General features: G+C 41.7%; 1 protein-coding gene across 1 annotated transcript in view; it reads right to left on the bottom strand.

The window, feature by feature from the left end:
• Positions 1-16668, bottom strand: part of DR1 (down-regulator of transcription 1) — a 99035-nt gene extending 82367 nt beyond the window's left edge. Inside the window, exon 1 of the mRNA XM_085602204.1 lies at positions 16148-16668. Within this exon, the coding sequence (XP_085458330.1) occupies positions 16148-16367 (220 nt within the window). The 5' untranslated portion in view covers positions 16368-16668. The remainder of the gene's footprint in view (positions 1-16147) is intronic.
• Positions 16669-16869: the final 201 nt, after the last annotated feature.

The following is a 16869-nucleotide window of genomic DNA, read 5'->3' as shown; positions in this document are numbered from 1 at the left end:
TAATTTTTAGTTTTCCAAAATCTGGACGTATGTCCGGGTGAGTGCTTGATGGTGATGCTGCAGAAGTGATTGCCACTGCTGGCTGAGGCTGCTGTCGGAGTCTTCTGCATTCCTGCTTAGCCAGGTTCACGGGATGCAGAGTCTTCAGGTGTTTTAACATACTTGCAGTCCCACAAGAGTATTTTTTTGATGGATCTCCTCTGGAAAGCACTCTTTAACATATTTTACATGTCACTTTAGTTGAATTTGTTTTATTTTGTCCTTCTGGGAAGGAAAAAAATTTCCACACCACAGAGGTGTATCTTTCTGGGCGTGGAGGTTCCACAACAAATTCCTCATCGGACGAATGGTCCGATTCTGATGGTGGCTGCTGTGCAGAAGCCATTGTTTTCAGAAAAATTGCAGCTGTGGAAATCTTTCCCAAAAAGTTTCTTCTAGTTCTAAGTGTGAGATGTTCCTCCAAAGAAGCTCAAAGAATGATTGAAATGGGTGGGGTCTTTCTATAGTTAGAATAGGAAGTGTAATGAACCAATCAAATCTTATTTTGCAGGTCACATGGGATCCGCGCATCCGCGTAATTGAATTAAAAAAATTATAGGATTAGATGTAAAAATATATTAGTTAAGACTAGTTTAGAGTTTGTCTTCAATTAATATTCACATGAAATACATATATATGTTTTTTTAAATGTTAAATATTTTGCGGGATCTGCGCACCTACCGCGTCATAGACGCAGGTGACGCACCGTGGAAGCGCGTAAACGTTGCGTTACGTACATCGAACGTGTCACGTATAGGCTGGGAGTCGCGTACCTGTCGCATTGCGATCGCGCACTAAACACGTACCCATCGCGTAGGGATCGGCAACGGTGCGCATTCGGGTACTCTGATCCAAAAACATGGAAAAAAATATATAAAATAAAGTTTTGAACATATAGTTAAAAAAATATTTTGAAAAATACAAAAAAAATGTTTGAAAAACCCATTAAATTCAAATAATAGTTTTTAATTTTTAAAAGAATTGAAAAAAATAAGTTTAAAAAATGGTGATAAAAAAGTATTTTAAAAAAAATAAAATAATGAAATTGACACTGAATTTGAAAAATATAGAAATCCAATCAAAATCATTAAACAGGATATCTTCAGAGATAAGTTAAAGATAGGAATTGGCATTTAAAAAACCTTTGAAATTCACTGAAAAAAACCATAGGTTTCATGCACGTTATAGTTAGGAATTGGCATTTAAAAAACCTTAGAAATTCACCCAAAAAAACCATAGGTTTCAGGGGCGTTATTTTTAGCTCGACATTTCCCTCGTACAAAATCCTAGAAATTCCCCCGTTATAGTTAGTTCAGCTAACTTTAACTCGCACCCCCGCAATGCACTGCTGATGACGTCTGAAATGACATCACTGATGACATCACTGATGACGTCAGCCATGTGATAAATTAGTGCATCTTCTCACACCCTTTGATATACTCAATCAAAATTTCAAACGTCCATTCTCAAAACCATAGATACTCCAATACCAATAACTACATACCCACTCATTGATCCTTAGATCTACACACACATCCACTCACTCACCTGTACAGTCACTCAGTACAGGACTATCATATGCATTTATACACCTACATAGACACTCACACACCAATCATCCATACAGGTACTCTCACACCTAGTCAGTAATGCAAATAATTAATCACACTCCACATTTACTCACCTATGCAGTTATACACACACAAGTTCACTTACTCATAAAAATAGTACCACATTTTTACGCTCTTATACAATCACTGATACAAGCACACACTCATCCATTCAGCCACTCTCACAATCACACACTCTCACATATACTCTTACACACATATATACTGCCTTTCACATATGTAGTTACTCACACATGTACCACTAAGATATACATTCAATCACAAACACACCCATACATACACTCACCCAACCAAACAGTCCATCACAGATGCACTCTTAAAACCATGCACCCATAGATTCACCCACTTACACATGTATGCACAGTCACACACCCCCCACCCACACAAACACTCAGGCAGCCATACAGATACTCAGACAACCAATCAATAACCCATAGAGACACTCCTATAGCTATTCACAAAACCATGCAGCCGCTTATACACCAACAGACAGACACAGACATTCACACAGTTTAGTCACTAGTCTGCAGTAAGATACATTTAATGACTCACTTATAGAGTCAGTCACGCACCTACTAAATCACCCATTCACACACTTATACACCCACTCATTCTTCCATAGGTTTTTCCCTATATATATATATATATATATATATATATATATATATATATATATATATATATTAAACATATTTAAAATTTACAGAAACACACTCACTGGATGACGTCATGAGTGATGTCATTTCAGATGTCATCAGTGATGTCATCAGTGATGTCACTGACCATGTCATGAGTGATGTAATATGTGACGTCATCAGCAGTGCATTGCGGGGGCGCGAGTTATAGTTAACTGAACTAACTAGAACGGGGGAATTTCTAGGGTTTGGTACGAGGGAAATGTCCAGCTAACTACAACGCCCCTGAAACCTATGGTTTTTTCAGTGAATATATATGTGGGAGTGCATTCTGGGTCCCGTGGTTTGCCGACGCAGCCACAGTGGTTGGTCACGGTAATTCAACCCACCTGGACTGCACCAATGGGACAAACTATATGAACTATTTCAAAGCTGACTGGTTGTTAGGGCCGATGTTGCAGCAGGCATTTGAGAAAGGCATTACGTCCGAAACGCGTCATGCCATGCTGGAATAAAGTGCTTACCTACAAATCCCGCTGTGTTTCCTCTGGTTCTTGGCATCGTAGGAACCCTTCTGGCACATTGTGCGCGCTAGCCCCGAGCGCGCTGGAGGAAACCCACCTTCCAAGAGGCCAGAGACATTAAGGGCAGCTTCGGCAATTTCTTTTCTCCACGGTATTGGTAGTTTCTGGCACACCGCATCCACCAGCAGGGCTCTGCTGCAGACAGCAGCCCGTGATTTCACTGAGGTTTTCGGATTATTTAATCTGTGGCTACAGGGCAACTTGCAATTTTCTGGCAGGAGGTAGCACTACATGCTGCTGACCCGGTAAAAAAAAAAAAAAAAAAAAGAAGACTAGGAACGAGGCTTGGCATGAACCGAAGGGTAGTATTGTTCTCCTACACTCGGAAATAAATTTGGGTGGAAAAACGTACCCACCCCGAATCAGTCGAAGCAAAATTACCTGCAACAATTTCACTACGTCTGACTCAGAATCGGGGTCTTAATACTATTAAAGTATACATCCATTATAGAGTAGACTACTATTTTTAGACCACCGCAAAATTTAGCATGAAGGGTCAGGTGGTCAGTGTTCGGCTTTGGAAAAAAAACTGGCACGCTTAACTTGAGAAATACACCAATATGACATTATGGGAACAAAAACACAATGAAACAACCTACTTTTATATATTTATTTTTTAACTCCGAGGCGCCACGCAGATGAGCGTGGTACACACGGATTACCCACTTTAATTAACAATGTTTTTACATAGAATTTTGTACCACAATACTTTTGTCATTTCTAAACGCTACAGAACAGGGTTGATTATTTGCCTATTTTTACTTGTATGCAACTTGTCGCCCATTGAATGTTGGAAGGTGGCCTTGTCAGGATTCAAACTAATAATGTAAAATTACACCAGATGTCAGCAGCAGGTGATTCACTTGTCCAGCCACCTTGCTGACATATTAATTCTCATACTTTACCTCAGAGGTAACATAGCAGGCAACACTGTTGCTGCAGCAACCAACTGTGCTCCAGGTAGTCCACGCCAGGCAAATGCCAACAGGCGTCAGCTTTTTCACAAATACTATGAGATTGAAGGATGGGTCACAAGAGTAGAACACCTTGATAAACAGGTTAAGTTGCTTACTGGTGCATTTAGAACTTGACAGATATGCAGGTAGAAGATGCCAGAAATCATGAGATGCCAAGAATCTTAAAAAAATTAAAAAACCTGCAGGCTATATGACTATAGTTCAAATAACATCCCTTAATACAAGCTTCGAGACAAAAATAAAAAATTTGCATCATGTACTGTAAGGTGCAACAAAAACATTTAAGGCAGAGATATGAGTTCTCACCCATACTCAAACAGATGGGCAGCTATGTGCTGTGGCACCTCAAGCATGTTAATAACAGAAAAGTTGTTTGAAATGTCGCTATTACTTCAATATTTTCTATAAAATGCTACACCCTAAGCCATGTGCAGTGAGGGTTTGCCTCCTGCGGCAGCACACACCCTCTGGAGGGAATGTCACTCACACACAAATTGCAATGCCCATCTACATCAAAAAACCTGAGAAGGAACTCTGAAAAAATAAATCGGAAACTTTCCAAAGAAGTAACAACGAGTAACCCAATCAAATTTCTACACCCATAATTTTAAATGAGCCGGCATCTGATGTGCAATGCAGATACATGGTATATTCCGTCGTTCAACTATACTGCATCAGTCCAAGCTGGGCCCTGTGTACATCAGAAAGAGCCATGATCTACACGAGACAGTACGATGTTGTGGAAATACACAGCTTACCAGTCAGAATGAGTTCTCAAAGTAATATTTATTGGAGTAAATAAACAGATAAAGGAAGCCCGTCAGCTTGCCATGCAGTCCAGCTCCAACCGCCAACTCCCTTTTAGCAGAATTATCGAGTTGAAAGGCAGGCATGCAATCTGATATAGGAATGCTCATAACAGAGTAGTCTTTTACAGTATAAAGAGCAATACACATTAAAAGATACAGTATCTCCCTACTTAAAAAGAATAATAATTAGCATAATAAAACAAAAATATTTGTAACTAGAATAAATGCACAGTATGCAATCATGCAAAATGAATGCACCATTTCCTTCCCCCCAAAAAATAAATCCTATAAGCATTCCGGTTTCTTGGACACACCACCACACCTGGTAGTGAGGACTTCATCATTTTGATTTGCAAGTTCAACATAATTCCGATGATGTTTTAAGGATATGTTTTCTTGATTAGGTTCAGCACAAACAGCCGAATCAGAACAGCATAAAGATGAACTAAAACGTGGCTTTTCTTGTTGTGAACCTCTTACAACATAATTTTGCTGAGAAACATAAAAAGAAAATGATCCATCCATTGGCATTCCCAGTTTTCTCATTATAACATCTTTGGAATTAAATTCCTCCTGGACCATCAACGTCCATCAGCTAACTGCACAGTTGTACGAGCAACCCAGATTACTTTTAATGAACCATTAAAATGAAACTCAACTATGTATTTTTTAGATCTCATATTTTTAGGCATTATCCAAGTTCTTTTGACAATCTCTTTGTTACCTGTCCGATCATAGTATGTTTTCGTTTTATCCTGTGACTCTATCTTTAACATGAGTTTTTTTTCAACTCCCACTTGCTCGTGAAAAAGCTGTTACACCAGCTATAGTGTGAGGAGTATTAGGATATGCCCAGGATTTGTTTCGTACAAATAATTCTACATCCATTCCACAGGTTACAGCCGTTTGAATCTCTTCCTTAAACAAACAATCTATTAATCCTCTCAACAGCTCCATTGGAATTTGGATTGTATAATGCCACAATATAATGTTTTATACCAGGCTTCTCCAAAGTCGGCCCTGGATGGCCGGATCCATGCCAGATTTTTAGCATATCCCAATTTAGATGGATGTAGTTATCTTAAAAATCTGGCATGAATCCGGCCATCCAGGACCGACTTTGGAGAACCCTGGTTTATACCTTTGTTCCTAAGAAAATATTGTACCCTGTTATCAGTTCAAAAAAGGGTAACCTTTCAGAACGAAGATTCAGTTTAAAAATTCAATAGCCACCTGTGTGCTTATTTCATGTACAAATGCATATTAGACCCAGTTAGTAAAATAATCAGTCAGCACTATCATAAACTTAGAACCTTCTGGTAATTTACAAATGGGTCCAGAAAAATCCAATGGCAGCTTACTCCACGGGCAATCTGGAAAGGGAATAGGCACCAATAGTGTTACCTTCACCTTCCAGGGTTTGCGGGAAAGCAAACATTCTTCACATTGGTCTACCAAATCCTATACAGGTTTTTAAATATAGGGCCACAAAAAATGAAGCCTCAACTTCTATTTGTGGAAGCAGTTCTCAAATGCCCAGAATGTGTTAACCTAATAATTTTAGATCTTAGATTCTTCAGTGGAACACATTTGCCAGCTATCAACTAAATCCTGGATTCTATAATGAGCCGAGATGCCATTTGACCAAAAAATGTAAATCTCCTTGTAACTGCTTGAGTAGTGCTCACCCCTTATTGACATAATGTAACACTTTCGACAAGTTACTGTCCTCTGTATATGCCTTATTCCACTCTCCTCACTAATAATTCCTTGGTACATGCCAACTAGGTCAATCCCAGCTACTACACATTCAGAACCCAAATTCACAGACTCTACCATTACTTTTTGTTCTCTCAGGGGTAAATCGCGACAAACAATCTGCCAGGAGATTTGTTCCCCCTGGTATGTATCCAATCTCAAAATTGAATTCTTGCAACTATGAAAGAATATGTATAAGCCTAAAAGAGGCTGCAGTCCTTCGTTTCCCAGTAGGTACATCAAGGGCTTATGATCTGTGCATAAAACAAATGTTGTTCCCCAAACATATATGTCTTATATATTTGAATTGCCCATTCACATGCTAATGCTTCTTTTTCAATTGTACTGTATCTTTGTTTCACTTCTGGGAGTACTCTTGAAGCAAAAGCTATGGGATGCTTCTCTCTGCCCACCCTTTGGCAAAGGACCTCACCCAGTCCTACAGCACTAGAATCAACAAATATGAAACATGTACAACCATTGATAAAGGCTTTCAAAGCACGTACATACGTGTTTTTTTTATATTCCCAAACACTTTGAGTATCCTCTCAAACAAATGTTTTTTTTTCCTTAAATGTTTTTGAAGGGGCTCCATGAGAGTTCGTACCCGCTCACAAATTTAGCGTAATAGTCACTAAAACCGATAAAACATTTAAGCTGCTCCTTATTTTGTGGACACTGTACATTTCTAAAGGACTTAAGTAATCTTTCTAATGCTTTTTGATGGTATACAATGACCTAGATACTCAAAACTATTGGTTAACAAACATTGGCATAGCTAATAGGTCTCGCCTTTGGGACCTTAGAAGTGTTTAGCCATGCAACAGTTGTTGTTGCACCAAGGATATTGTGCTGCATAACTAAATACTTATAAAGGTCCCAAAAGCGAGACCTATTTGCTATGACAATGCTCATTTTTCTTTGTTGCAGTTTTGTATAGCGCAAACTCGACCTGAAGGAACTGGAGGCTCTCTACATGAGCACCAGTTACATTCATTTCTATTTAAGGCACGGGAAGATTACGTGATGTGTTGAGAAACACAGGATGGTAAGCTGACGGAGAGATAAATAGCACCAATACTGTTTTAAAGAGAGCAAGCATTGAAAAGCTGTGTTTGTTTATAAGCTAAGCCTGTTATCCTGCGGGGTTTTATCAGTATAAAACAAATGTGTAACACCACAACAGCGCTTGATGTAATGGCGGCTTTGTGCAGTGTACTGTGGGTGAGAATTATGTAATCTTCGGAGTGTCCCACTTCTGCTGCTTTGTGTCAACGACCCTAACACAGATGTCCAGAGTAGAAATGGCAGTGGGGAGAAAAAGGTTCCCGCACGCAGGTCCCACCATTAACAAGAACAAACAAAACCTTTGGTGCCTGTCGCAGTTTTGTATAGCGCACATTTGACCTGAATGTATTGGAGCACTATACATGAGCGCAAGTTACATTACACATGATCACATTCCTTTTTTTAAGGCACAGGAAGATTACGTGATGTGCCCAGAATCACAGGATCTTAAGCCGACGCCGAGACTAATAGCACCAATGGAGTTTTGAAGAAAGCAAGCATTGAAAAGCTGTGTTTGTTTATAAGCAAAGCCCTGTTGTCCTAAGAGGTCTTATCAGTAGAAACCAAACGTGGAACAACACAACACCACTGTCTCAAAGAGAGTTTGGAATTAAATTATTTTCTTACAGTTTATTTTAATCTCTAGCAGAATGCTTACTTTTTAAACTACAACTAGACCAGGCCGTACTATTTTATTTTTTATTTCAACTATATTATTTGGTTGAGCTGTGAAACACCACCTCACACAACCAAAGGTAAGTCAAATATCCTAATGAGAGCGTGTCCAATCAGTGGATCTGACTATGGGACACTGTCACAGACCAGATTCTCAAGGTTCATGTTAAAAGTGGCACAGCTTGGTACACCAGTTTTCTAGATAAATCGGACCTTGAAGTTGAACAATTTTGCGCCTTCCAGTGCATAACTAGCCCACTCCTTGCATTACACTGAGATTCACATTGAACTCTACTGAGTTCAACAACAAGTTACATCAACTTCCTGCTCTCCATAAAATGCCCCATTTCTTTAAAAACAAACTGTTTCTCCCCTGGCTGAATTTCAGGTCAGTGGGATTAGAAGCTCTTTTAGTATAAGGTGGGTGCTCAACCCTGCCTAATGAGGGTACATCAAATGAGCTTTCGTTATCGTCCTCCATTGCAGAACAGATATTCATGTAATTAAACTATACAAGGAAGGTTATGCAGTTCTCTGAAAAGCTCAAACTGGTTTGATGGCTTTTGAGTCAGACTACTGAATTATGGAAAAAACAATTGCTTTAAAAGTATCAGCTTTCAAGGATGCCACGACAGAAAAATATGATGACGTGTTCCTCCTTTTTGAACTTTAGTGGCAAATGAGTGGATACAATGGGATTTACTGCAACACTGGCCTACTGTTGTGGGCACAGCGGAGAAACAAACAAAGCCCTGACTTAAATTGTGCTCTCATTTAACAGAAAAAAGTGCAGTCAGCAAAATGGCTCAGGTTCATAAGAGTACACATCTAGTCATCACACTTAGAACACTGGAAAGTGAGTATAAACAAAACAGCAGAAATGAAGCGATGAGTGATATAGTGCAGCACTAAGAAGGATGGGAACACTCTTGTACAGCCTTTCTGGGAGAGCTAGCAAAATGAAACACTTGCATCTAAAGTGTCTGTACGGTTGGGCAGGGCAGTGGTGCCACGTTCGCAGCATTATTTTTGAGCCTTCTAGATACCAATCAGACCGCTCTCAGAGCGCCATGGGCATCAAACCACTCAAACTCTCAGATAGCAAGCCCAGTGCTGATGCTGCGCCAAGTCTGACTCACTATTGTGAGCAGTCGAACGGTAATTTTGTTTCCTGCTCAAAGCACAGTGGATCTTATGGTGAAGTGTGTGTTCTATGTTAAGTAGAAGCCAATCACAATGTTAATCCGAAGGTGCATACCTCTATACAGAAATATTTGCCATATTACAAATTTAGAAATATGTTAGGATTCAGCAAATACAAGGATACTTTTTCAACTTTCTGTACAGGGGGCAGCAGAAGTGTTGTGGTCTCAACTTATGTATTACCCATAGATAGCGCAAAGGTATTCTAAGCAATACAAGTAGCATAAGAGACCTTACAGAGCAGATGTCTTTATAAGTAACATTTAACAAGCAAAAATACTCTCCACATGGAATAATGCTGTAGAATATGGGGGGGGGGGGGGAGATGGGGGGGAAATAAAAGATGGGTCACTGCACTTCACTTGAAGATTTCAAATACTGTTTCATTGGCTGGTAACTATACCCAGCTATTACACGTGTGTTACAGTGCTAGCTATGAATGGAATGTGGAAGTGGAGCGTAAAAGTGTGGGGTGCTGTACTATGGATGAATGCTGGAAAGAAACTGCTGGGAAGCAAAATGAAAAACAATGGAGTAATGTGGCGGATGTCACTAAATCTACAAAGATTACAGAAAAAATATATATGGTTGGTAGTTCACCAACAAAAGGGGATGTGGTTGATGATGGTTTGGGTTTTGCAGCTCATGGCAAAGCATGCATTGCCAGTCACATCTTTTGAATTCCAAGGATGTTTTGGATATTCACAAGTTGTGGAAAAAGCATCCTAATGGACCAGGACGAAAAAGTTCCAAATTCTGTGGACAAGTTGGATTGAAATTCTGAGTCACATCATTCGATGTTAGACGACATGGGTAGTAATGACACAAAGTACAGTCTGAACAAACAATATTAGAAGATATTCCTCAAGAAATTGCAACTAACCTCCAAAATGGTTGGAAAGATTTTGTATGTAAAGGGGGCGGTGCAACATAATAGTTTTTGCATTTTGTTTTTCTTGTGGGGTACTGTTCTCCACTTTGTATGTTGCATTTAACTAATGTTTTTGTTATTTGTGTGTGTAGAAAGGGGGATCTGTTGTGGTGCAAGTTATGAATGTGGAAATAGAGTGTGGCATGTGGGGTGCTGTGACTAAAGTGGGGTGTGAGTTCTAATAGTGGCGGTTGGAGAGCGGACCAGACTGGCTGGGGTGCGTGCATTGCTTTGCTCCTCTGGCTGCAATAAATTTAGCCCCAACCTGTTCCGTTGTCTTGTTATTATTGAAAGACAATACATGACACTTTCCTCGTTGTGGGCTTGGTTGGAATCATATTGGAGGACCAATCTGTCAACTCACAAGAACCATATTTAGGGTGGGATATTCATCAGCTACCACCAGTCACGGGCAGGAAGTGACGGGGTGGGAATGAGTACAGCAAGATACTAAAGGCATTCAATCTGGTTTCATTTGCAATGTCTGATCCACATTTAGACACTTGAGTTTCCTAAATGGAGTCCTAATCAACACGATAACTTCTATGAGTCTAGAGCATACAGGAAAGCAAAAGCGTGTTGTACTGTTTTTGTGACTGTATAGCACTTGCCCGCTTTCGCCTCTGCATACAAAATTGAAAAACTATGAAACTTTATAGTAAGCTCGAGAAATCGACTCGCCCACTCGCAAAATATTTAAGGCTTACGGGCCCATTCTGGCAAGCTGACATGGAGCATGTGTTATGTTTACTCGTTAAGTGAATGAGTAATAAACCAGCCTTTAAATCTTGTTTTTATCTCATCACATTTGCTCTGTGTTGAGAGACAGAGGTCGGATAGCAGCTTATGTCTTCATACAATTTGCTGTTTCTTTTACCCTGGAGGATGGTGTTTACTTTTATTTTTTTGATTTTGTGAAGTGAACTGTCTGAGAATCGTACCGTACAAAAAGTGTGGAATGAAGGGCTGTAGGAAGTCAGGCTTTTTACAAGCACACAACATATAAAACAAGCATTTGCAATGCGTCTCGCATTTAAGCGAGTTTCAGCTATTGCATTGCAAATAACAATGGCTTTTATTTTCGTTTTTAAAAAACATAAATAAAAGGCGTTGTCATTTACAGTGCCAATAGCTTAAACTCGCCCAAATGCGAGACCCATTGCATTGCAAATGCTTGTTTTGCAAGTTACTGGAAGGGTGTCATCTGCTATCCTGGCTATTACACATCAAGGGCACAGGGATGCCATGCTGGAAGTGCAGCACCGGTCCATGTGCTGAAAAGATGCTTTTGATATTATATTACCACCAGGGCTGCAATCAAGGCCTATAGTGTCGCTGTCTAGGAGCCTGCTTAACAAAAGGAACATAAAAACGAATAACAATGCACACTAGCCTGTGGCTTGCTTCAGCTGAAATCACTTCTAAGAAAAATCAAATATCACCTGCGATGGCGTCATTGTAAGTCTACAGGGCCCACGCGACAAGAACTGCAGCTCACTTATATGTCTTCGAAGGTCCCAATGGGCTTGGAGCGCCAAGAGGGAAAAAGTTGGGCTTGAATTCACAAAGTAAAAGGCATTTCTTTCCGGAGGACGGTTTTCAGCTGTCACGCTTGTTTAGCAAACGCTGCTCGCGGTGGTAGGAGCTGGAGTCGGTGCGCTCTCCAAAGGGACCGGATTAATCTCCCCCGCGGACATCGGGGAAGGTTCTTGCTGAGATAAAGGTTGCTTTAGACGGATGGAGGATGAGCTCTGAAACAGATAAGGTGTCCCGGGAGGCTCCAGGTGCAAAGCCGTGGGGAAGCAGCATCCAGTGAGGTGTGTGGCGTGCCATCCACCATCCGTCCGATGGAAGGCGACGCTCCGCAGAAAACAAGGACGACAACGGCCCTGCGCTATTATATCATCATAAAGGCCTGGGCATCCTGTCCTTCTGGCTAGAGATAGCAATAGCCTGTACTCAATGTATTCCAAAGACATCCTTGGTGGTCGCAGCATCTCCAGACCGCCCATGCGCACATGTTCAGGCTTCATCTATACAGCTATCCTAAGAAGACAAGCCAGAATTGAGAACAAGCACGAGACGCGCAGGGAAAGTTCTTACCTACTGAGGACATCCCGAGCTGAGCGTGCGGGCATGGGAGGGGCATGGACCGCGCGACCAGAGGTGTCCGGGGCTCCTGTGAGCTGAGGGAGCTCCGTGTGTTGAAGAAGCGAGGCGGGAGCCCACCCCGCAGAAGAAGTCCAGCGGGAGCCCACCCCGCCTTCGTGAATGCCGCATGGTGCGGCCGGAGCAAGATTTCAGGCGGGGCTCCTGTGAGCAAGACAGAGCCCCGCGTGTTGCTGCGCCAGTGACCGGGTGAAGAGGCGAGTCACCCCTGCCATTGAGGAGACCAGCCTGGGAGCAACGCAGAGTCCCCACAAGAGCCGGTGAGTGGGGTTGAGCGGGAGGAAAGCTGGACGCCATGCCTAGACAGGACATGTGCACGCGTATGGTGCGAGCAAGAGCTGTGATAAAGACGCGAGACATACGCGTGCACATCTCCTGTCTGTGAAGCTTTAGCACAGACAGTCGATGTGCACGCGTACGGCTTGCGGCATTATCACAACTCCTGCTCGCACATCTCCTGTACAGGACTTGCCTACACGTGCACCCGTCCTGTCCCGCATCGCAAAGAAAGTCAGCAACAATAGGTCTGGCCTACGCAAGCAGCACAGGACGCTGCATCGCTAGGCGAGACCTAAAAAGCTTTTAAATGACCCGGACAAACATTTCAAAATATATTTCAGTGGTAATGAAAGCACTTTTTTTTTAATTTTTTGATTTAAAAAAAAAACATTTTTTTATTATATATATATATATATATTGAACACAGATCAGAACAACTTACTTGGTAATGTGCAAATGACAATTTATTTCTGAAACAAAATTCCACAGAATATAGTTTATATGCTATATTGTTTTATCAGTGATACTGCACGTTAGTCGGAAAGTTTGTGACCATTTCAGTGGAAAATGTAAATAACATAGCACCAACTACTGCATCATGCTTTAGTGATCTATTTACCAAATGCGAGTTTTTAAACAAGTACAGAGAACTACTACTACCCCCGCCCTGACGAAAGTGCCATTAGTGAATTAAGAGTCAAGTCAAGGGTCATGTGTACCATAAGTGTGAGCTAGATTTCTATTATACACGGAGCAAATGTTTAGTCTATTAAATGAAACAAAACTGTTTTTTTGTAAAGCAGAAATGATTATTAACTCCCATATTTGAAGTTGCTCTCATGTGTGATAATGAAGCAAATGGTGCTCTGTAAAATAAAATATTTCCCTAGGATCATACAATTTTATACCAGTTTACAGGGCACGTACATTATTCAAGTCACTAGACCAGCAGGTATGGTAACAATTTTTATGAGTTTTCGAGGCCTATGTAAGATGTGATGGAACCAGTTTAGAGGGGCAAGAGAGAGAATGGCCAGTCCTGTGCATTAGACACTATAGAAACCAATGTACATTAACAGCCCTCTAAAGAATTTACACCCGGTACCTCACTCCCACATTTCAGCTATATGAGAAATAGAACCCCCAGGGGGCACCAACGAACACTGTCAAGTTGGTTCATAAGTTTAACACTTGTCAATAACCTCCACTGGGACCTCAAGGTAAATAGTTTGAATTCCTGCAAGTTCATCCTTTCTTACAAGTTGGTAACATGAACACTTAAACGAAGTAAAAAAAACACCCAGTAATATGCCAGTTCAGGAACTAAAATCTGCAGTACCGAGTGCTACACTTGAATCGGAATGTATTATTTATGAACTAAGTACATATGGTATTACCTTATCTAAAGAACATATGACACCATACAAGTCACAGACAGACATATGACAACCCCACGTAAAGGAGTACAATAACCCAATAAGGCTATCCTTTAGAGTACAGTTGAACACACACAGTAATTTTTTCAAACTGTGCAAAACCCAGATGAGGAGAGTTGTATATACCTGCCCTTGGACCACTGCGTCCTCGTGCAAGTTAACTGTACACAATTTAAATTCTCAGTGAGCTAAGTACTTTGTACAATATCCTTATAAAAAGTTTAGAACTTCTGTATTGTGCATTCACAAAAACAGCCAAAGGAGCATTGGATCCCTATTAGAAGTACTATGCTACACAGTAACCACACAAGGGATAAATGTTTATCACACAATAAACGGAGTGATACTTTGGTGTGGAGCGGATCTACTTAAAGCACAGGTTGACGTGCCACTGTACACGGTTCATTGTTGTATACACGCCCTGTAGACTACATCATTGTAGAGCGCACCAGGGACTGGCCCATCTCTCCCACTCCCCAAAATCGTACTGCACACAGAGTGCTATATATACACTTGTGCACTAACTGCAGATATATGCCTGGACAACAGCACCCGATCTCATGGCGCAGCTCTTAACCTCGGCCACTTCGGATCACTCAGATTCATCTTAGACGGCCATTAAATTACTCTCATCTTGTAATGGCAGGCACTCGAAATTATCTTTCACCTCCAACGGAAGTTTCAGGAACACTTTCCAGATCACGATCCCGTTACATAGTGTGCCTAAAGGGTGAAAAACATCCTTCCCCAAAATAAGCTGGGTTCTACTCGGCTACCTAATGAGAAGCTCGACCAAATCAGATGATATCAGACCCGTGTCACCAGCTTCCACTAGCCATCATCCCGAGGCCACGATCGTCGTTACTATGTGCTTTATAGTCTACAGGGTCTTACATTTTAATCAGCCACCAAACTTGGAGAACAAACTATCCATAGTAGGATCCCATCACAGCAAAGAGGTTCGATGCAGCAGAGCAGATGATTTAAGACTCACGATTGCTTTGACCAAGAAAAGGGATCGTACTTTCCCCGCACTAAACTACGATCTTTCGGCAACGATCCATATTACCCATCCATCCCTTCTGGGGACTTGTGGCCATTATACTATTCACGGATGACAATTGTACACATCAAACGGGGTGATTAACAAAACTGAACTATGTAACTTGTATGCAGCCTGGGATAAAAATGCCCCCCCATGTAAATAGTTCAAAAGTATAAATCCAGGGCTGGTTAACGGCGTTACATGACATGGGGCAAACTACACTTCAAATCAAAGTAGGAATTGATGCAGTAGTATACTGCATCAATTCCTACTTTGATTTGAAGGCCAAACTATCTATCTGATCTGCACTCTAGAAACACTACCAATTAAAACGAAAAAGAGACCACACTAAGTCGGTTTAAGAGCAGTGCTGCAAGTTGCACCACTACACAGAAGCAATAAAACAGTCAAGAATACAAAGGCTTATTCCGTGACCCCGTACAGATAGCCATTAGCGCTGTCGAAAGAAAAGAAAGTACCCTACATAAAGAGCACCAGAGGGTTGTATACCAGGTACAACATAGAGAACTAAGACTCTGCATTGAGGATTGTCCCCTTGTCATGAGCATCAGGGCGACATACTGAGCATCAGGGGGGGGGGGGACAGCCTAAATCCTTGACTAAAAAGTGATGAAATAAACCCAGATATGTAACTAGGGGGTGAATGTTTGTTTTACTCTGCATTCCGTCCATCATCTGATCTCTTTGGTTATTTTTTTACATGCCTGAATAGAGCCTGTAACCACATCTGAAATGTAATTTATGTATCACGTGCAAATGGACAGGCTACACCCTATATGAAACAATGAAGAAAGTAAGTAGATGATTAAAAAAAAAAACCTTTTACAAAGCACACCCGTTCTTCATTTTAACCTTCCCCTGCTCTCCCCATAGACCCCGAGCCTCACCCAGGATGACGTGTTCGGGGGAGATGGTCTTCTTCTCAGATTTGTTGCAGATCTCGTTAGCTTCGCTGGAGATGAGGTGGATGAACTCGGTACAGCAGTTCACCACCAGCTCGCGGGCATCGTTGGCTACGCGCACGTTAGGCAGAGTCTCTTTAATCATCTTGTTGATGGCAGCCCGGGGGATCGTCAGGTCATCATCGTTTCCGGAGGAGGAGGCCATGCCGGGGAAGGAAAGATAGGCAGCTTATCGGGGCTTGGGCGAGTGGTAGTAACAGCGGCCGCTGGGCGGGTTCCCACACCTGCTTTCTTCGGTTGTCAGCAGGCGGCGCTAGGGCCACAACTCCATTATCAGGCGGCGCCTCAGCAACACCCTAGCGCAGCTCCCTTTAATTCATTGACCCGGCGGCTACACGCGGGAGTTGGGCTGGGAGCTCCTATATTTTTTGCCGGAAGTATTGTCCGAGAGCAGCTCAGCGCAGTAACCTTCCACTTCCGGTGCTCCATTCCGCAAGCGCTCTATCACAGTTACCATGGAGTCGAATGTAAAAGCCCAGCCCATTTATGACGTAAGAGAACGTTACCTACCTCTTACCCTGCCCATTTTTTGCCTGATGTTTTAATGGCCGCCACGGTTCATACGCATGCGCAGTGCAATTGATGTGAGCTTGCAAGTGACGTCGGGAGCCTGTTACATCTATAAGAACATCCCCGTCTCTTTGAGC

Source organism: Triturus cristatus, chromosome 4_2 (genome assembly GCF_964204655.1).
Source record: "Triturus cristatus chromosome 4_2, aTriCri1.1, whole genome shotgun sequence".
Taxonomy (NCBI): domain Eukaryota; kingdom Metazoa; phylum Chordata; class Amphibia; order Caudata; family Salamandridae; genus Triturus; species Triturus cristatus.
This window is presented reverse-complemented; position numbering and strand designations above follow the sequence as displayed.